General features: G+C 46.6%; 2 protein-coding genes across 4 annotated transcripts; one reads left to right on the top strand and one right to left on the bottom strand.

Moving 5' to 3' along the window:
* The first annotated feature begins 291 nt into the window (after window positions 1-291).
* Mfap4 (microfibril associated protein 4) lies at window positions 292-3732 on the top strand. Its single transcript, XM_047546964.1, has 6 exons — window positions 292-373; window positions 650-728; window positions 1020-1174; window positions 1821-1917; window positions 1995-2177; window positions 2526-3732. The coding sequence occupies exons 1-6, from the start codon at window positions 368-370 to the stop codon at window positions 2771-2773; spliced, it is 768 nt and encodes a 255-aa protein (XP_047402920.1). The 5' UTR covers window positions 292-367; the 3' UTR covers window positions 2774-3732.
* Mapk7 (mitogen-activated protein kinase 7) lies at window positions 3711-8713 on the bottom strand. 3 transcript variants are annotated; one of them, XM_047546961.1, is made up of 7 exons: window positions 8553-8713; window positions 8034-8270; window positions 7227-7392; window positions 5514-6592; window positions 4752-5407; window positions 4268-4401; window positions 3711-4117 (listed from the first exon to the last, which is right to left on the bottom strand). In XM_047546961.1, exons 2-7 carry the CDS (start codon window positions 8263-8265, stop codon window positions 3964-3966), a joined length of 2421 nt encoding a protein of 806 aa, XP_047402917.1. In that variant the 5' UTR covers window positions 8266-8270; window positions 8553-8713; the 3' UTR covers window positions 3711-3963. The 3 variants fall into 3 exon arrangements, with proteins under 3 accessions (XP_047402917.1, XP_047402918.1, XP_047402919.1); XM_047546962.1 differs by having other exon boundaries at window positions 8034-8327; XM_047546963.1 differs by having other exon boundaries at window positions 8568-8709.
* Between the last annotated feature and the right edge of the window lie 13821 nt (window positions 8714-22534).

Here is a 22534-nt window from a genome sequence, read left to right on the forward strand (position 1 = left end):
CAGAAGACATCTGCAGGGGGGCCTGTCAGGAAGCAGGGTGGGCTGAGGCAGGCTGGGGCCAACTGGGGGTGCCAGGGGCCCACAGGTCCAGCTGGCCGTTAGTGGAGTGAGATCCAGGGAGCATTTGGAGCCAGAGCCAGGAGGGAGTTGACTGTCTGGTCTGCAGTGTTCTGCCGACAGGCCTAATGAGACCCAGGTGGTCCCCTGGCCCCTGGTAGTGTAAGCTGATACTGGTCGTGTGTGGAGGGGGGTGGTTCTGCAGCTTTGGGAGGCGGGACTAGGGTGTTTGGCCAGGGGCCCAGCACATAACTCTAGGCAGCTGCAGTCTGGGACACAGACACCAGCAGCTCTGAGCCGAACTGACAGCATGAAGGTACTGGGACTAGGGTGGGGAGCTTGTGGCATCAGAGGGACCAAAGTCACTTGCCAGAGGTGGGACTGTGAAGGCATAGGGGTCTCTCTTGCAAGAAACTCTTAAGCTTAAAAGGTAAAGAGGCTCTCCCAGAGAGTAGGGTTGCTTAGGAAGAGAAAGAGGGTCCATAGGAGGGGAAAGGGTTTTAGGCAAGTGGTGGCATGTGCAAATGTAAAGAGAACAGTGGGAGGCTGGGGCTGGGACCAAAGCTAAGCTGATTCTGTTTCCTGCCACCAGGCCCTCCTGGCCCTCCCGCTGTTGCTGCTTCTCTCCACACCTCCCTGCGCCCCCCAGGCCTCTGGTATCCGGGGAGATGGTAAGTAGGCCCCCAGTCACAGATGCAGCACCATGGTCAACAGACCGGGCTAGAAGAGGGTGTTCTGAAAGCCAGGCCTCAGGGTTGAAGCCCCGGTCTGCAAGGTTGTTTCTTTCTCCACAAAGTTGGGCAGGTAGATGAAACGATCTTCATGCAGTCCTCCTCAAACAAATCTCATGATTTCCCATAACAAAGCCCCCTGGCCCCAGGGACTGAGACAAACTGTGGGTGCTATGGTATTCTTTATGCTGTAAACCTCTCTCCTCACTGTTCCCACACTCTTACCCCTAGCTTTGGAGAAGTCTTGCCTTCAGCAGCCCCTGGACTGTGATGACATCTATGCCCAGGGCTACCAAACAGATGGTGTGTACCTCATTTACCCATCAGGCCCCAGCGTGCCCGTGCCTGTCTTCTGTGACATGACCACTGAGGGTGGCAAGTGGACGGTGAGTAGGTGGTTCCAATTGTATGACCCTGAGCCTCACTTGTGAGCCTCAGTTTCTTCATCTTTAAAATGGGGATGATGATACCCAAGACACAGATTCTGAGTAGCTGTCACTAAGTCACTTACTCATTAAATCACTAATTGCTTAAGATACATTAATGCATGTGACCCTTATAATACTCCTTGTAGGTGCTTTTCTAGATGAGAACTGAAGCCCAGAGGTGAAGTTACTTGCTCCAGATCACACAGCTAGTACCAGGACTCACACCCACACACTTGAACTCTAGAACACCCCCCCATTGTTTTATTTATTTTAGGCAGTGCTGGGGATTGAATCCACACATCCCACATTAGGCAAGCACTGTATCACTGAGCTACACCCCCAGCCCTGATCACCTTTCCTGAACCTCTTTCCTCACTCCTGTGGGACTGCATGAAGAGTTCAAGTAGGTGCCAGTGCACAGCAGCAACTCAGAGGAGCCTGGTGGCAGTGGACACCTTGTTTTAGCAACCTTTCCAACCCTCACTCAGTCCTTTAATGAACTAGCCTCAGCATTGCAGAGTCTACACCTGGGTAGGGAGGGTAGGGCAAGGCCCCTACCCATTGGATGCTCAATCATTCCCCTTCCCTGTCCTCTTGGCGCCAGGTTTTCCAGAAGAGATTCAATGGCTCAGTGAGTTTCTTCCGGGGCTGGAATGACTACAAGTTGGGCTTTGGCCGTGCAGACGGGGAGTACTGGCTGGGTAAGGAATGGGCCTGACAGGAGGGGGGTGCTGCTACACAATCAGGTCCTTGCTAACCAGCTCCCTTCCGACCACAGGGCTGCAAAACCTGCACCTCCTGACCCTGAAGCAAAAGTATGAGCTGCGAGTAGACTTAGAGGACTTTGAGAACAACACGGCCTATGCCAAGTATGTCGACTTCTCCATCTCTCCAAATGCGGTCAGCGCTGAGGAGGATGGCTACACCCTCTACGTGGCGGGCTTTGAGGATGGTGGTGCAGGTATTCCCTCCTGGAAACTTTAGCAGGGACTGTGGGGGGAGAAGGTTGGGCTGGCCCCCTCCAGGGCCCTCCTTCAGCCCTCCCGGGCTTGGAAGAGCCACAGCTGGCTCCAAACCAACTCCAGCCAGCTTGTGCTTCAGCCGCCCTGGCCCTGCTCCAGGCAACCCTGTGGAGGCGCAGCTGTTTCTCTTTGCTGCAGAGGCCCATCTACCCAACATTTGGCTCAGAGAGGGTGCCCCCATCCCACCAAGATGCCACGTAACGTCCCTCAATGTTGTCACCCTCTCCCTGCCAGCACACAGCTCAGCTCTCTGCCTCAACAGTCCCATCCTTCCTCCCCTCTGCCAGGTGATTCCCTGTCCTACCATAGTGGCCAGAAGTTCTCCACCTTCGACCGGGACCAGGACCTCTTTGTGCAGAACTGTGCAGCCCTGTCCTCAGGAGCCTTCTGGTTCCGCAGCTGCCACTTTGCAAACCTCAATGGCTTCTACCTGGGTGGCTCCCACCTTTCCTATGCCAATGGCATCAACTGGGCCCAGTGGAAGGGCTTCTACTACTCCCTCAAGCGTACCGAGATGAAAATCCGCAGGACCTGAGGGGCTGGCCCCATCAGGCTCCATCCCTTCCCTGGTCACCCCAGGTTACCATGAATACTCCCTCTACCCCCGATGTCCTACGACCCCACTATGTTGCTCTGCTGCTCCCTGACACCAGCCTCTCACAAGAGGCCTTCCGACTCTCAGTAACAGCTGATCCCTATCACACACCTAGGGCAGACATTTCTAAGCCAGGCCCTAGGAGCTCCCTTTCACCTGAGGCTATGCTACCAGCAGTGCCAGGCCTTTTCTAAGGCACAGCCATCCAGCCTGGACCTGGCTGGCCTCCATGAGACTGAGCTGCCTCACCCTGTCCCAACAGCTGAGAGCCAGGAGCCACCTCCCAGGAGTGTACTTTTGTGTTCCACTTTAACTGGCTTCTTTACTGTGGGCCCCTGTGTCTGGGAATACTCTAGACCAAGCAGCACAGTCTGACCACCCACTGGGGTGTATGCCAGGCCATTCATGCATGACCACTGCCATACCCTAGCACCCCTACTGGCTATTTTCAGTACCTCCCATCCATGGCCTCCCTCTCACCAACTTACTCCCCTGTGGTGAACCCCATGGACCTCCCAGCCCCACCTCACAACTATTACTGCTTCTACCACCTGCCTATCCCAGCACCCCCAAAGCTCAATGCCAAAAGAGTATTCACCACAGCTACTGCATGTCACCCTGAAGCAGACATGGGCAAGGTAGGCATGAAAACCCAGGTCCCCCAACTGCCCCCAGGGATTAAGGTTTAACCATGTGAGGGCACAGAGAAGAATCTGTGGGCCTGGGAATGGGTGGGGCATGCAAGGCTCAGTCATGGACCTAAACAAATTGGCTTTGTGCATGAAAAATATTGCTTGGATCCCCAACTGGCTCCTCCTTGTACCCCTATTGGTGGTATACTGTCCCCATCTTCAAAAATGACATCTGGAGTCAGGCATTAAAAGGAACCTTGTATTTCACAGGCCTTGTTTGATGTCCAAAAGACGGCATAATAATATTATAATAAAAATACAATACTGAAAAGGATTGCTGGGTGGAGTAGGGGGTCTCCCAATCCTGTCATGGCTCGGTGGTGGCTCAGGTGACTGCTTAAGGCTGAAGGGTGGGTCTGAGATGAACCTACAAAATAATCCAAGCTCAGCCTCACCTGCCAGGCCCAGGGGCTGGCAGCAAGGCACAGGCTGTGGGCCTTAGGGCTCCTGGAGGTCAGGCAGGTCAGCCAGAAGCATCGGGGAGTCCATCTGAATTTCACGCTGCAGGGACTCGATGTCAGCAGGGTTCATGCCATGGCCCTCAAGCCAGTCAGCAAGCAGAGAAGCTGAGAGTGAGGCAGAATCTGCCTGGCTGCAGGGAAAGGGAATCAGGGATGGAAGAGGGAGGGGTGTAGCTAGCCTAGGCCAGCTTTACACCCATCCCCATCCCACAGGTGAATTCTTCCACACCAGGTGCCCCTCCCCACAGACCCATTCCAAGAGCTGGATCCAGCCATCTTACCCATCCTGTGGCCCGTCAGCCACACCCATGTCAAAAGACTGGTTTAAGAATTCCTCCAGATCGAAGCCAACACCATAGCCAGCCCCACTGCCCTTTGGAGTGCCTGAGAACACAGGGGGCAGGGGGTCCTCCACCTGTGGGAGATGATGGCAGGTTACAAACTAGGGTGACTGAGGTGTGCAGGGCACCTGTCCTGCTGCTGCTGCCCACCCTGTTTGGATATCCCAGGGTGCCAACATCAGTCTTGGTAATCACCACTGCCAGGTAGGGCCCATCTCCAGACCAGGCACTTTCTAGGAAGTATAGTATGTGTCTCCCAACAACCTCTTCATTGGCATTATGTTCCTTCTTCTAGTGAGGGGACAAGTTCAGAGACATAAAGACCCTCTGTTGCTCAGTTTTCATGGAACAAGAACAACTTCCTGAACCCATTTTCCCTGGGCCCAGATCCAGGTGTCCCCAAGACCTGGGTCTCTCCTCTCACCTGGGACTTGGACAGCTGCTGGGTCACTAAGTTGACATCGGGCGATTCTGATGTAGAAGGCTGAGGGGCCCCCCCAGGGTCTGGAGGTGGTGGACCAGATGGGAAGTAAGGCAGAACTCCTAGAGCACTGGGGCCAGGCAGCCCAGGGGGTGGCACAAGTGACTGGGAGGCCAGGAGGCTATTAGAGGTGGCAGTCTGGAGTGGAGCAGGGATAGGGATGGGTCCTGGAGGGCCAGCAGGGTGGGAAGCAGGGCCAGGAGGTGGGCAGGGAGGCTGGGGTACAGGACCAGTGGTGGAACCTGCAGGTTGTGGAGGAGGACCAGTGGGCTGGGCTACTGGGCCAGGGGGAGGACTGGTAGGCTGGGCTGGGGATGGCCTTGGTGCTGGAGCTGGAGCAGGGGGCTGGGCCATTCGAGTCCAGCGCTCTAACAGGCTTCGATCATTGTCACTAAGCACTAGTCCAGCCAGGGGGTCGGTGGAGGGACCCCCAGAGGTCCCAGCGCCCCGCTCCTTCCGCTCCCGCTCTTGCCGCCGCTTTTCCCGCTCCTTGGCTCGCTCTTGACGCCTCCGCCGCTTCTCCTCCCGCTCTCGCTGGCGCTCCTGGGCTGTCACTGGCTTCCGTGGCTCAGGAGCCTCCAGGGGTGCACTAGGGCCATCTACAGGGAAGTTGAATAGGGAAAAGGTAAGAGCCTGCAGCCCTGTTCAAGCCACAGTCCCTCAATAGCACCCCACTTCCAGCCAGTCACTATACCCATAATGTACCTCTGAGCCGGCTCCGCAAAGACTTGAGCAGGGCAGCTTTGAGGGCTGCCTTGGTATTGTCTGAGATGGCACCCTCTTTCTTTGGTGGGGCAGGCTCACTGGCTGGTGGGGGTGGCTGCAGTGTCAGATCAATGGTGTCAGGTGCAGGGCCAGGACATGGTGGTGGGGCTGGTGGTGGTGACTCCATGGCACAGTCCCCACTGGGAGCCCAGGGACTGGGCATCTCAACATCTGGACAGCCAGGCTCACTGGCTACAGGTTGCAGGGAAGGCTGGAAGCGGATCTGTTGGCGGATGCCCTCCCTTCGTGCATGGAAGTCCTCAATCTCTGCCACAATGGCCTCCTTAATGCGTTCCCGGGTAAGGGCTTCACGGTCAAAGGCAAAGTCAAAGGGTGGGGCACAATCAGGCTCATCATCAGGATCATGGTACTTGGCCAGGAAAGGATGGCGAAGAGCAGCAGCTGCTGAGATGCGGGCACTGGGCTCAAAACGCAGCATGCGACCCAACAGTGAAAGAGCCTGGCGATCAGCACCTGGGTACACTGTCTCCCAGGGCACAGGCTGGCGTGGTGGCAGGCTCTGGATATAGGCCCGTACCCTTTCAGCCCCTACAGCCTGAATCACAGTCGGTGATGGGGTACCCAGCACCATCATAATCAGTTGAAGCTGGTGCACATAGTTTTTGCCTGGGAAGAGCTGACGCCGGGCAAGCATCTCGCCAAAGATACATCCCACGGACCAGAGGTCTATAGCCTGTGTGTACTCATGCAGGGACAGCATGAGCTCAGGGGCACGGTACCAGCGAGTGGCCACATACTCAGTCATGAAGTATTGGTGTTCGGCAGGGGAGGTACATAGGCCACGGGCCATACCAAAGTCACCAATCTTGAGCTCACAGTTCTCATTCACCAACAAGTTAGAGGGCTTGAGGTCACGGTGGATGACCTGAGCTGAGTGCATGTACTTAAGACCCCGCAGCAGCTGGTACAGGAAGTAGCGCACATGCTCCAGTGTGAGTGGCTGTGAGGAGTGGATGATCTGGTGCAAGTCGCTCTCCATGAGGTCCAGGACCACATAGCTAAAAAGGAAAAGGTAAAACAGTCATGGGCCAGCCTACCCATACCACAGGGACAAGCCCCATCCTCACCATACCCACCTGACTCTAGACAGATAATACCCTGGGACCCCAAAGTGTTGACAGCATGGTAAGGATGATGAAGCACACCAGGTTCTAGATTCTCTACCACTTTTCTATGAACTTGTTTAAATCACTTTTCTCCCTAGACCTAGTTTCCCTATAGGATAAAAGATGGGGTTCAACTATACCAGGGCTGGTGAGTAGGTTTAGTTTTGGAGATAACTCCCTTATTTGGTAGTGGCTGCTTGAAGTACTATGATGAAAATTGTGAAGACTTGTCCATTTTCTATAAGAAAGTATTCTGTGATCACTTAGTGATGTCTGCTGTGGGGATAGGAAGGTGCAGTGATAGTATTAACATCTTATGTCTGCTTTCCTATATAGATTCTATAAACAATGTCTGCAACATTTGCACTCTTTTTGAGAATAACAGCTGTCCCTCAAAATGCCCTAAAGGAGCACTGGTCTTGGAACCATGGGAATTTCTAGCCTGCCCTTCCAGAACTTTAGCAATAAGGCCCCTGCCTTCTGAAACAGTCCCAACCATGCCTCCCCATCCTATCCCACTCCTTACACAGATTTGAATTCTCCATAGGGTACAGTGGGCCTCAGGATGTCCTTGATGGCAATGATATTGTCATGTTTGAAGTGTTTGAGGATCTTCAGCTCCCTGAGGGTCCGTTTGGCATTGGTCACCACATCAAAAGCATTCGGGATCTTCTTGATGGCCACCTGCTGGCCTGAAGAGCAGGCAAAAGGCAGATACCAAAGGGTACCTTGGACTAGCTGCAGGCCCCTTTCAACACCACCCTTCTAGCATGCAAATAACAACAACTACCAAATGCTGAGTACTTTCTGGGTCCCAAGAACTGTGCTAAGTACTTTACATTATCAAATTTTACCTTCACAACTATCTTATGAGGCATGAACTAATATCTCAAAGTTACAGATGAGAAAACCTGGCCCAGTAATTTGAAGGTTGTACAGTTAGTTGGTGGTAGTCTTGAGTCTAAAGCCTGGGCTCATTATCTCTCCCTACACTTTCTCTTCATCTCAAATCTCACCATTCCCACCATGCAGTCTCTGGCCTAGAACACAGAACACAGCTCTAGAACACAGCTCTCTTTTAGACACCAAGGAACGCTCTCCATCTTGATCTAACCAGGGCTGTCATATTTCTAAGGAGAAATGGGCCGAAAGCATGGCAAAACCAGAGTTCCTGAAAATGGTGCCTAACTGGGATCCTGGCACCTAGTCAGTAAGTTCTGAGTTGAACAAGAATTCACAGCCCCACTTTCCTTCCTGCTGACTGAGATCGGGCAGGTTTCTCACCACTTCTGGGAACCAGTTTCCACATTTGTAAGTGGCTCAGGAAGCTCACCCGTGAGGCGGCGGCGAGCAGAGGACACTACCCCGTAGGCTCCATTGCCTATGGTCTCGATGATCTCGTACTCGTCCCCCACGTCAAAGGTCACATCAAAGGAGCGGGCTTTGAGCAGGGCTAGGTTCTTGGCCGCAACAGAAGCAGCGGTATGTACGGGTTCTGCCTTCACCGGCCCGGGAGGCTCCCCAGAGCCGTCCTCGCCGTCCTCCTCCTTTAGGGGCTCGGCCATGGTGTCTGCATGGAGACGCTTGTTGAGGAGAGGCCCGTCTCCCGTCTGCCTCAGTTTCCCCTCTGTGGGATGAGGAGCAGGATCGGAGAATCTCCAAGTTCCCCAAAGCGACCGGGGCGGCAAAGGGGGCAAAAGAGAAAGGCTGGCAAGTAGCAGGCGTCCAGCACCGGAAGCTGGAACCCCGGAGCCCAGAGCCCAGGTCGGGGTCCGAGTTGGGGGAGGGTGCGCCACGGTCCAGGAAGAAAGGGAGGGGCGGGGCACTCGGGTTTCCTCGGGGCCACACTCACCCAATGGCGCCTCACCCTCACGCTTCCTCGGGACTTTTTTGGAGGTCCTGGGGCTCACCGACCTCCAGTCCGCAGAGGAGGGGATCTCCAAGACTCGTTCGCCGACTTGTCCAAGAGCCGCCACCACCACCCCAGCGTCGCGCGCTGCCCAGCCAGGAACCCCTGGGGTCCCGCCCCCCAAGACCACGCTCCCTCCAGTCTCTGGCCAATTGCTGAGCGGCCTCCGAGGAGGTTCCCACCCCTTCAATTTGCTACTTCCAATCCGAGTTCACCAGCTACGGAGGCCACGCCTCCACCCTTCCGCGCGCGCGCGCCCGCCGCTGTCCAGCTCGCCGGCGGGAGCCGCCCAAAGGGTGCTCGGCGTTTCGCAGGGGTGCGCTCTCCTCACCGCGCCATCCTCCAACGCATGCGCGCCGGATCCTCGGGCGCCGAGTGAATGGAGGACAACGCCCCTGCACGTGTGCGCGCGCGCTCCCGTCAATCGGCTCGACCTCCTCGAGCCAATCACAGCTTGTCCTGCAAACTGGTAACAGCCAAGCTCCCAGGAGGGGCTGCGAAGCCGAGAGCTGTTGCCTTGGCAACTAGCTCCCGAAATCCTCCTCCCTTTTCCCTTATCAGTCTTCTTGCCTAAGGTATTGTGCCCCCACTTTATTGGTCTCGGGAGTGACTATCTCGTGCAACCACTGAGATCCCAGTCCTCCGGGACTCTAGAGCGACTGGCCTGAAATCTCCACTGACTTCCGGTGGCAAGTTTCCACATCGCTTCCTGAGAACCTGGGTCTCCGCTCGCGGATCCCTCTGGAGCATTTATCTTATCTGGTGATGACTGCGCTTTGGGAGAGGCAGAACCAGAATTCGGTGGCTTATTCATTCACGTAGCAACTTTATCGGGCACCATTCATCTGCGGTTCAAGGCCGAGGAGACAAAGGCGGTGCTGTGAGCCGGGAAGAAAGGCTTTCAGTAGGGAGCTCAGAGTAAGGTTGTTAAGAAGCGATTTGGGAGTTGGAACTCCCAAAGTGAAATGATATAGAAGGGCCCTGCAGATTAGTAAAAGTGTGGAGGTCGAAGAGTGAAGGGACACGGTCTTTTTACAGGTTCTCTGCCCTGAACAATGACGAGTGAATGGAAGGCAGCCAGCTGGGTCAGTGCCAGTTTGATCACTTATTCCTTAGATGGCAAATTAGAGGTCCATAAGTGGATCCGTATCAGAGTGATTTGTTTACCTTCTCCACTGTATTTTTTTTACTTTTCATAACGTATACATACAGAAAGTTCCACATATAATTGTACAACTCAGTAAACGTCAAAGAGTTAACACACCTACCTATTCCATTCTCCACGACCGACTCAACCTTTGTGCTGGAAATGAAACCCCGGGCCTTAAGCATGTTAACCAAGCCCTTTACCACTGAGGTACACCCCCAGTCCCCTCTGTATTGCAGTCAGATTTTTTAAAACAAATAAACAAACAAACAAAAAAAAAACCCAAAACACAAACGTTACCAGTCTTTCAGAAGTCCTTTCTCATTTCTAGTACTGACAAGTATTGTTACTTCTTTTCTCGACTTGTTTTTTGTGGTTTTGTTTTGTTTGTTTTTTGTACCAGCCATTGAATCTAGGGGCGCTTAAGGGAAGCCACATCCCCAGCCCTTTTGTACTTTATTTAGAGACAGGGTCTAGCTAAGTTGCTGAGGCTGTCTTTGAACTCACAATCCTCCTGCCTCAGCTGTAATCCGGAGCAGCTGGGATAACAGGTGTGCACCACCTTGCCCAGCTTGTGGAGGTTTTTTGCACTAAATTTTAAGACTTATCAGGATTTGTACGTTAAGCTAGAAATGTAGACATTGCGTCTTTTTTTTTTAACTCAACATCAGGAAAGTATATATAGGAGTATTTGGGAAGCCCTAGGATAAATAATATTTGGTATTTAGAGATGTAATGATCATATGGGTTTACTGAGTTAAGATTAAACTGTAAATTTATTTCTGATTTTCCTGACAGCATAACAAAAGCCAAATTATCTTATATGATTTCCATTGAACATTAATAAATCATGCTCGAGGGAAATGGGCATTTTCTGTCACTAAGGTCTGACAATATTTCTTTCACGGCCTTCCTTTATATGAGAAAGTAGACAGTCTTTCCTATCTCTGAATATATGTAGTACAAGACCCAGCTGTGTCCCTCTGTATAAGTAGAGTGCATTCAAAAACAGGAAACATATTTAAATACATTTTTTTCTCCAGTGTACCAAGAAGATATCTAATGGTCCTGTCTGATCTAAGAATAAAATGTAAAATGTCAGAAGAAATTAATAAACTGGTATCCTTTAAATACTTCATAAATATTTCATCTAACCTGCACATACACGTTGCAAACAATTCAACACTCCCTGGTAAAAACTCCCTGATTCCCATTTACTTTTCAATCCTCTATGAGCCAGTTTATTTCTGCCTCCACTAGGCCCTGATTCTGTCCTAGAAAAGTCATCAATTATCTAATTATAGTCAAGCCCAAAGGACAATCTTCAATCCTTGCCTCATTGAGCTTTCAGTTGCATACGACACAATTTACCACTTCTTTAAATAATGCATTCATAAGTTTCAAAATCCTAAAAGGATTATTACAGTGGAAAATCTTGGTCCCACCTTATAAAAAAGAAATACCAATTCAAATTCTTACCCACCTTCCCTTTTGAATACAAAGTTTAGCATATACAGTTTTCCTGAAGATCATTCCATGTCAATAACTAAAGAGATCCCTTACTCTTTCTTTAGATTTTAAAAATTTGTTCTAGTTAGTTATACATGACAGTAGAATGCATTTTGTTATATCATACATAAATGAAGTATAACTTTTTTAAAATAACAGTTTTTTTGAGATAATAATTCACATTCCTTGAAATTCACCATTTTATTGTATACAAGTCACTTTTTTAACACGTTGGTAGAAATGGGAAAATATTGCCACTGCCTAATTGTAGAACATTTTCACCATTACAAAAAGAAATGCATTACCAATCATCCCTCCTTCTTTTTCCTCCAGTCCTGGGCAACCACTGAAATACTTTGTTTTTCCATGAAATTCCCTTTTCTGAACATTACATATAAATAGAATCATGTAATAGATGGCCTTCTGTATTTGGATTCTTTCATTTACATTGTGTTTTAAAGGTTCACTCATGTTGCATTATGTATCAGTACTCCAATACTTTCTTGGATGAATAATTTCCCATTTTTTATCCATTTATCAGTTGATGAACATTTGTGTTGTTTCTGAATTTTTGACTTTTATGAATAATGCTGATAAAGAAGATCTGTATACAAGTTTTGCTAAGATGTTTGCTTTAGTTCTGGGTACATACTGAAGAGTAGAATTGTTGGGTCATATGATAATTATGTTTAACTTTTTGAGGAACTATCAAGCCATTTTCCCCAGCAGCTACATCATCTTGCAATCTCACCAGAAAATTTAAGAGCTTCAGTTTCTCAACATCTTCACCAACACTTGTTATTTTCCTCTTTTTATTTATTATAGCCAGCCCAGTGGGTGTGAAGTAGTATGTCATTGTGGTTTTGATTTGCATTTCCCTAATAACTAAGGATGTTGAATACCTTTTTATGGGATTATTAGCCATTTGTCTTTGGGAAAATGCCCATTCAACATCTGTTCAAACACTTTGTCCATTTTTAATTGGGTTTTTTGCCTTTTGGTTGTTGAGTTAAAAGAGTTTCTTATATGTTCTTGATATAAGTCCCTCATAAGATATATGGTTTATAAATATGTATTTCCATTTATTAGCTTGTCTTTTTACTCTCTTGATAGTGTCCTCCATAGCACACAAGTTTTTAATTTTGATGAAGTCCAATTCCTCTGTTTTGTCATTTGTCATTTATGGTATGAATGTCTTATCTGAGAAACCACCCCATTTTTTGCAGCTGAATAGCATTCCTTTACAAATGTAACCTATTTAATCAAATTCAAATGTTTGCTATTGCAAACAATGTTGTAATAAATTTTCTTGAACACAACATTTTGTACACTACAAGTATATCTGCAGGAAAAGTACCTGGAGTAGGAGTGCCAAGTCAAAGAACATTGTACTTGTAATTTTAATAGCTAATGTCCAATTTCTATCCTTAGAGACTGTGCCAGTGTACACACCCACCCGCAATGATAGAGAATGACTCACATGGTGCTCTTTCAATGCTTGGAATGATTTGCTTATGTTAAAAATGGAGCATATCTCATCCCTTAAAAAGTCTGATTTTTGGCTTCTTTTGAAAAATCAGAACATCTGTCAGCATCAGACCTGCAGTTCCACATGGAAATAATGGGATGGAACCCCACCAATGAAAAGGTTCTCCATTTCACCCCATGGGGTGAGTAATCTGGTTTAGTTGCGCAGCATGTAGGAGTGGCGAAGGCATGAAGGGGACGCACAAGTGTTGAAAACACGGGTCATGCCCTTGGATTACAGAGGCTGATGACAGTTTCTCCCAAAGTCCTCTCCTTAAGGCAGACAATCATCAGTCTGCAGGATGCTAACCCTGTCTCTTCCCTGAATTCTCAGCGGTCCCTCCTGCTCCTGCTACCACCTACCTGACAGGGTGGTCTTTGGAGGTCTCAGACAGAATGTCCCTTTCTAAGAAGGGAAGCCACTTTAATGAATGAATCTGCAAAAGATACTGCCTGTTGCCAAGGGGGTATTTCAGGCCCCAGCAAGATAGATTGGGGAGGAGTTTGAGACCAATAATTTCCCTCATAAGCCTTTAGAACCCACCATAGAGGCAAGCACTGAACTGTATTGCCATCAGCTGGTGCCCTTGGCAAGCCTCAACCCTCTCAGTCTGGTTCTCATTTTCTACACAATGGGGTTGGTAGTCTGTTCCCCTATCAGATAAGAAGGGATCTCCTCATAAACATGGGGAATTGGTCTGAATTTTAACAGGATTCCAGGCCTGATTTGAACATGGATCCTGCTGTTAAGCATGCAATCCCTTGTCTGGAAAGGCAAACCAGAGCTACCAGTCTCCCTATCCTCAAAATAAGACTGTATCAGGCTCCAAGTAACAGAAACTCCTCCAAGCATGGCTTAAACACTTGAAGATTTATTTTTATTTCATAAGAAGTCTGAATGACTTTGCTGATCTGAGCTTAGCTACTCAGTAATGCTTATCGGGGATTAGACTCTATCTTTCCACTTTGCTAACATTTTGTTGATACTGTGCCTCTCTTAACTCATGGTTGAAAAATGACTGCTGCATTCCAACCATCATGTGGGAGAGGGACATGGTAGCTACATCTGTCCCCTATCATCATGACAGCAAATGCCTTCCTGGTGTACCTCAACAGATCTCAGACATTACTGTGTCACATGGCCACTTTTAGCTGCAGGAAGGCTCAGAAATCATTTAGGTAGAAACATTGCTGCTCCCAATTAGAGCTTAGTAGAAAAGAAGAGATCAAGAATAGACATTGAATAGATAGCTCATAGGTGAAGGGAGACAAGCAAGAGGGTAGGTGAGAGGAACCCAAGTGCTCAAGACCAAAATTAGGCCTCTTCAAGAGGGCCCTACAGGCTGATAGCCTGGGGTGTCAGTGGGCCTGGATTCCCCAAAAAGTCTCTTCAGATTGTCTATTCTGGGTTGAGTCTTGCCAAGGGCACCAACTGATTGGATTACAGTTCAGTCCTTGTCTAAAGGCCCACAAAGGGAGTTCCTAGTCCCAAACTCTCCTCCCCAACCTGTCCTGCTGGTGCCTGAAATACCCCACTGACAACAGGCAGGGAAGTGGGGCTTCCCTCTACCTAGAGCCCAGGGTCTCCTGGGTAACAAGCAGTAGAGCCAAGCATGGGTATGAGACTGGCAAACAGCATTCAGCCTGCTCCTTGACCTCCACCCCACATTGCAAAACCCAACATGCTCACACACACAGTCATACCATTACACGTGTGCATGTTGACCCATGTACACGTATATCCACATGCCCACTTTCACAGAAGTATGGACATTCTCATACCACATGGGGATGCCCTCAAAAACACAGGGACAGCACTCTGCTCACATATTCATACCCACAGACACACATTGCTCTTACATAAATATTTACATTCTCACAAAGGGATTTTCAAAACCACACAGATTTGCATAAATACACACACAAAAGCACACCTCATACACACAGATACACAAATGTCTGGCACAAACACTGGGTACACACACAGGAATGTGCACAAACACTCAAAGACAATTCATACACAGGATACGCAGACCCACACACGTTCCTCCTTCTTCCAGTTAACCCTAATCTATCTTTGCCTCAGCACAGAGTAGCCATGACAACCTGTCTTCTCCCCATGTGTCCTGGGAAAATAGGAGGGGATGATTTCGGCCTGAAAATGCCTTACACATAGGGCATGGGGTGCACAATGCTTCCTAGAGGGAGGCAAAGGCCTGTTGTGACATGACCAGTGTTTGTAAAATCCCAGATCTAGGGACCCTGGAGTGGGTCCTTGGACTGTTTGGTGGGAAAGTGATGGAATGGGGGTTCTGGAGGCTGCTTCCTGGGGCTCAGCACCAAAGCAGTGTGGCTTGATGAGGGGGTGGGCTATGTTGTGGGTAATCTGCTCACAGGATGTAGAGAAGCCCAGGAGGCAGCATTTGCATGCAGCCATCACTACAGGAACGGGCTACACCCAGGGTAACTGATGATTTTGGTGGAGGGAACAGCAGGAAGCAACATCCAGGAACTGGCAGTCCCTGACTTCCAGAGGCCTGACTGGGTGGGGTGACCTCATGAACAGATGGTTTCAGACACAGCCTGGGATTTCACCCCTGTTTCCACTGCTCTGCACAGTCAGGCTACCAGGACCTGCAGATGGAGGTCATTTTGTCTCAGTGCCTTAAGTTCCTCCTAGGTGCCTATATTCGCCCTGATGCTTGGTACTTTATAAAGAAAATAGGTTTATTTAGCTCACAGTTTTGGAAGTTACAAGTCCAAGACTGGGTGACCCCATCAGTTCAACCTCTGTCAAGAGCCCCCTAGCTACATCACATTGTGGTGGGTGGAAAGCAGCAGTACATAGAAGAGATCACATGGTGAGACAGGGCGAGAGAGTCAAGAGCCAGGCCTACTCTCTCATAACAACCCACTCTCAAGAGAACTCACTTCTTAAGAAGGCCCAAACTGTGAGCTAAATAACCCTCTTTTCATTATAACGACCCAGAAAGGATTAATACAAGTGCCATTGATCCCTTCTGAGGGCAAACCCTCAATGACTTAATTGCCTTGTATAGGCTCCACCTTGAAACAAACCTATACTACTTCCCAATCTTGCCGCCCTGAGGACCAGGCCTTCAACACATGAACCTCTGAGGGACAGGCCACATCCAAAACCATGGCGGTGCTGCTGCCTCAGTGGTTGACTCTGAGGCCGACGTTGCCCATCCCAGAACATTGATCAAACACTTTCTCTGGTTGTGGGGGATGGGGAATATATCTGCTGTCTAGCCTCAGAAAGAACCCAAATCTTTTAAGGGACACAGTCAATAAATGTCATCAGAGATGTCAACCAATAGCCAAACGCCCTCCTCTTGGCTCTCTTCCTCCTCCTGGTCCTCCCCCTCTCTCTGGAATGGTGGCATCTTCAGATTCAGACCAGTGTCCTCTCCTCCCGTCCCTCTGTTTGTTCTCTCTCCAGCAGACCACTTTCAACCCAGATTCAACCTCCAATACTCCCCAGACTTCTCCTCGTGGATACCTCCAGAGCTCCCTGTACACCACAGTCTTTCAAAAAACAACTTGAATCATTTCCCTGTCATAGCTTCCCCATTGCATGAAGTGAAACCTATTACAGAGGTCTACAAAACCCTGTGCGTGAAGAATTAAAAGGGGAAGCCTTCAAGGTGTCATTCAGTGAAGGGATGAGGTTCCCTGAGTCTAGGGTGTGGTGGAAATTCTAGCTTGTCTGGTTTCCTGTGAGATCATCCCTTTCATCCGTCTGTGATCTGCTCCGTATCCAGTTTCCTCTCTCAGATTTTCAGGAAATGACTGAGGAGCATGCCAAGTCCAAAGGCAGTTGGGGTGTGGACCAGGATGGGGGGAACTAGGGATCCTGCTCTGAACATCCTAGGAAGAGGGAATGGCCAAGGACTGGGCAGGCAAAGTAAAGCAGTGACCATCCAGAAGCATTTGAGAATCCCCCTCTTCTCTCATCAGGCACCTGGATCTGTGGTTGCTAAATAAAGTGTAAGAAAAGATATCCAGTTAAATTTGAATTGAAGATAATAAATAAATTTTGAGTTATATATGTCCCAAGAATTGCGTGTGTCCCATATTTTCATTTTCTCAATATGGTGACCGTACCTGGATGACCACATCCTCCCAGGTTTCTTCCTCACCAGGCAGCCAGAGGGATGCTATAAAAACCCAAAGACACTTCACATCCCTCCTCTGCTTAAAACCCTCCAGCAACTCTGAGGCCTTGTGTTATCTGGGTCTGCCAAGTTCTCTGACCTCGTCTTCTATGCCAGCAGTATGCTGAAAAAAATGGCTCTCTGAAAAATATTAAAGTAAAAATATTTTTTAGAAAAAAAAAGCTCTGAGTTTAGCATTGGTTAATTTCCATGGTGTAAATATTCCTTCTTTGGCTGACTCCTAGCTGCCAACGTTACATCACTGAACGCATACATGGGAAGAGGTTCACAAATGTCTATTTCAAGTCAGTGGAAGCTCCACTCTCAGTAAGAGCTAGCCACACACACGGAACTCAGACCAGCTCTATTCTCACCTTGCTTGTGCAATCTTATGAAGTCCTGTGTGCCTCCTGTGCAAGAGTTATTAACTTCCACCTCCAGTGCTAGAGTGGGGTCTATGAGGCTAAATAGATGAGAAAGTACTTGGCAATCTCTGCAGTTCCTAAAGTGCAAAACAAGGAATCTGCCCCCCACCACCCCACCCCACCGACTGCACTATTTCTTGGTTGGGAGAAGTGTAACTATTAGAATCAAGCTCCTAGAACTGTCAGAGGTAATTACAATCAGCCACATATGATGTAAAAGACATAAATCATGGTTCTGTTGATTTTGCAACTGTAAAATAAAGTCAAAAATTTTCATCAAGTACAAAAGAAAATTAGGGTCACTTTGATCTCCACTTAGATTCTCCTTGACCACTGCATGAATATGGAAACATTTTATTGATTTTGCCACATCTGGGACATATTTTTAAAAAATCCTTCTGTCTTCCTATATTTCATCCTGGGTGACTTCAGTCCATTTAACAATTATGCTATTTTGTATTCTCCTTGTTCTCAGCAGTTACTTCTTTCACATTCTCTGCATCTATTGAAATAATCATATGATTCTTAACCTTAAGTCTATTGACATGATGAATTACATTTATTGATTTCCAGATGTTGAACCAATCTTGCATCCCCAGGATGAACCCCACTTGATTGTGGTACACTATCTTCTTAATATGTTTCTGTATGCAATTTGCCAAAATTTTGTTAAGGATTTTTGCATCTACATTCATCAGAAATATTGGTCTAAAGTTTTCTTTCCTTGATATGTCTTTGTCTGGTTTTGGTATCAGAGTGATACTAGCTCCATAGAATGAATTTGGAAGGGTTCCCTCCTTTTCTATTTCATGAAATACTTTGATGAGTTTTGGAATGAGTTCTTTTTGAAGGTCTTGTAGAATTTAGCTGGAATCTGTCTGGTCCTGGGCTTTTCTTGATTGGTAAGTTTTTGATGGCTTCTTCTATTTCATTGCTTGGAATTGATCTGTTTAAACTGTGTATGTCCTCCTGGTTCAGTTTGGGAGGATCACATGTCTCTAGAAATTTGTTGATGTTTTGAGATTTTCTATTTTGTTGGAGTTTAGATTATTAAAGTAGCTTCTAATTATGTATTTCAATGATGTCTGCTGTGATATTTCCTTTTTCATCATGAATTTTAGTAATTTGAGTTTTCTCTCTCTTTGTTAGTGTGGCTAAGGGTTTATCTATTTTGTTTACTTTTTCAAAGAACCAACTTTTTGTTTTGTGAATTTTTTAAATTGCTTCTTTTGTTTCAATTTCATCAATTTTAGTTCTGATTTTAACTATTTCCTGACTTCTACTACTTTTTGGTGTTGATCTGTTCTTCCTCTAGGGCTTTGAGATGTAATGTTAGGTCATTTAGTTGTTAACTTTTTATTCTTTTAATGTATGAGCTCAATGCAATGAACTTTCCTCTTAGTACTGCTTTCAGAGTGTCACAGAGATTTTGATATATTGTATCATTGTTCTCCTTTACCTCTAAGAATTTTTATATTTTCTCCCTGATGCCTTCTGTTATCATTACATCATTCAATAGCATATTATTTAGTGTCCAGGTGTTGGAGTAGCTTTTGTTTTTTATTTTGTCATTGATTTCTAATTTCATTCTATTATGATATGATAGAATACAAAGCAGTGTCTCTATTTTTTGCATTTACTAAGGGATTCTTTGTGGTATAACATATGATCTATTTTAGAGAAGGATCCATGTGCTGCTGAGAAGAAAGTATATTTGCTTGTTCATAGATGAAATAGTCTATATATGTCTGTTAAGTCTAAGTTATTGTTATTGAATTCTATGGTTTCTTTGTTTAGTTTTTGTTTGGAAGATCTATCCAGTGGTGACAGCAGTGTGTTAAAATCACCCAGAATTATTGTGTTGTGGTCTACTTGATTCAGGGAATTGAGAAGGATTTGTTTGATGTACATGAATGAACTGTTTTTTGGGGCATAAATATTTATGATTGTTATGTCTTCCTGATTTTGGTTCCTTTAAGCAGTATGAAATGTCCTTCTTTACCTCTTCTAACTTTGCCTTGAAGTCCACTTTATGTGATATAGGGATGGAAACTCCTGTTTTTTTACTGAGTCTGTGTGCATGGTAGGTTTTTCCCCATCCTTTCACCTTTAGTCTCTGGAAGTCCTTTTCTCTGAGACGAGTCTCTTGAAGGCAGCATATTGTTGGGTCTTTCTTTTTAATCCAGTCTGCCAGTCTATGTCTTTTGATTGATGAGTTTTGGCCATTAACATTCAGGGTTATTATTGAGATATGATTTGTATTCCCAGTCATTTGGGCTTATTTTTGGTTTTTAACTTGATTTGGTTTCTCCTTTGATTGGCTTTTCCTTTAAGGTAGTTCCTCCCTTTGCTAACCTACATTGTTTTTATTTCCTCCTCATGGAATATTTTAGTGAGAATGTTCTGTAGCTCTGGCTTTCTATTTGTAAATTCTTTTAACTTTTGTTTATCGTGGAAAGATTTTATTTCATCTTCAAATCTGAAGGCTAGTTTTGCTAAGATTCTTGGTTGGCAACCATGTTCTTTCAGAACTTGAAATATGTTGTTCCATGACCTTCTAGCTTTTAGGGTTTTGGCTGAGAAATCTGCTGATATCTATATAAGTTTCCCCCTGTATGTAATCTGATGTTTTTCTCTCACAGCCTTTAAAATCTTATCTTTATTTTGTATGTTAGGCATTTTCATTATAATGTGCCTTGGTGTGAATCTGTTGTACTTTTGTGCATTTGGTGTTCTGTAAGCCTCTTGTAGTTTAATTTTTATTCCATTCTTCAGGTTTGAGAAATTTTCTGAATAGGTTGTTCATTCCTTTGGTTTGTATCTCAGTGCCTTCCTCAATCCTGATAATTCTTAAATCTGGTCTTTTCAGGATATCCCATAGTTCTTGGAGATTCTGTTCATGATTTCTTACCATCTTCTCTGTTTGGTTATCTTTATTTTCAAGATTAAATATTTTGTCTTCATTGTCTGAGGTTCTGTCTTCCAAGTGATCTAGTTTGTTGGTGGTACTTTCCATTGAGTTATTCAGTTTATTGTTTCCTTCATTTCAAGGATTTTTTTTTTTCAGAATCTCTATCTCTTTGTTGAAATGATCTTTTGCTTCCTGCAGTTGCTCTTTCAACTGCTTATTGGAGTGATCATTCATTGCCTGCATTTGCTCTCTTATCTCATCCTTTGCTTTATGAATCATTTTAATTATGTATATTCTGAACTCCTTTTCTGACATTTCTTCTACCATGCTGTTATAGGATTCTATTAATATAGAATCTTGGTTTGTTTGGAACACTTTCTTTCCTTGTTTTTTCATATTGTTCACGAATCTTCCCCTCTAGAAGTGCAGATCTGGGATATTGCATTCCCCCCTATAGACTTATGGTGACACTGCAGGTTTCCAAAACCTCTTCTTTAAGGGGGAGATCAATATTAGCAGCACCTAGTACAGACAATATGCAGCCTTAAACCAAATAACCCCTATGAAGACTTTAACAATGCATAATAGAGAGGATGAGTTCAATTATTATCTACAGTATAACAAATAGATTTGCAATGAGGTCTGCAGTTTCTAATGGAGGACAAAGAGAATGGGGAAGGGTGTAGGATGTAACTATTAATGGGATAAGAAAAAAGTATATAGAAGTTCTAGATAGGAAGAGTGAAAGTGTAATCAAAAGAAGTTGGTTGTTAGCATGAGAAAAGGGAGAAAGAGACTCTGAGGAAACAGGTAAACAAAAGGAAAATAGAGTGAGAAAAATAAAGAAATAAAAGCTTAAAATTTTTCAAAAAGGAGGAAAAAAAATAAAATCTACCCTATAACAGTCATATACTATTCAAACCTCCCAGTCTTCAGCAGCCTGATGCATGAGAGGTAACTGACACAGAGTTTCTAGTCTCTAGCAGGGGTTTTGGGATGGGATTGGCCCCACCTAAAGATGGCAATTTCCACTTCCAGAATAATCTAAGATGGCCACACTGGCTTCCAAACGTGTTGGCAAATGCGGAGCTGTAGCATGGGGCATGGACACCATGTTCATGTTGAGTGTGTTCAGTCAGGCTAGGGGTATGGGAGGCGGAGTGTGGTCAGTTGGGTCCGGGGTCCTGCAGGGCCTGGCTGTTGTTCCCAAATGGCAGCAACCACATGTAACCAAACCTGTGGGTACTGTGACAGTGGACTTCCAGGCAACATCAGGCAGCAGGCGATCGCTGGTTGTCTTCAAGTGGTCTGCAGGCTACTGGTGAACGATTGGTAGCATGTGATGGGTAGGTTAAAAGCAGGTAATGGGCAGGCAAGAGTCAGGCAAATGGGCAAATGGTGGATGATAGGCAGCAGTCAGTGAGCGATTTGCACTCAAAAAATAGTCAATATGCTGGCAGACTGCGGGTGATGGAGGTGGACAAATGGGGTAAACATCAGGGGATCAATAAGCAGCAAAGACTTCCTCACAGAGAAATAGGTTTTCCTCTGCTTGAAACCCAAGTTACAGAGGGACAGGAACACAGCTTTCCTCTAGTCTGCCATCTTGGATCTCCCCATTATGGTTTCTTAAACACAAAAATACCTCTGTTGGTCATGGTTTCAACAAAGGCAGAAAATGAAAGCTAGATGTGGAGATCAGCTTTCTAAAGTCAACAGAAGCATTCTGGGGATGTGGCTTAGTGGTAGAGCACTTTGCCTGGCATGCATGAGGCCCTGGGTTCAATCCCCACCACTATTAAGAAAAATCAACTGGTTGATTTTAGACTGGTTCTTGATGGAAGTGAAGAATCAGCTAACTCAACATTTCATTCCAACTGCCCTTGCCATCCCATCCTATGACAAATACTCAAGTTCCCAGACTCCCCTGCAACTAGAGGTTGCCATGAGATGAATGGGTTGTGTGTGGAAGTCTTCATCCAACCAACGGCGTGTGAAGGTTGTCCCATATTACATGGAGTCTTGCTGGGAATCCCATGGCTACCCAGTTCCTTCTGCCTGGAACATGGGCACTACACCTGGAACAGAATTAGTCATTGTGGTCACGAAACAAAAACTATGTGCTAAGGAGGAGGTGAAGGAGGAAAATGGAAGGTCAAGTTCTGGTTCATCTTGATGTTCGAGATGAACATATATATTTAAGCCCTATTTGGGTTTTCTGTTACATG

Source organism: Sciurus carolinensis, chromosome 3 (assembly GCF_902686445.1).
Source record: "Sciurus carolinensis chromosome 3, mSciCar1.2, whole genome shotgun sequence".
Classification (NCBI taxonomy): domain Eukaryota; kingdom Metazoa; phylum Chordata; class Mammalia; order Rodentia; family Sciuridae; genus Sciurus; species Sciurus carolinensis.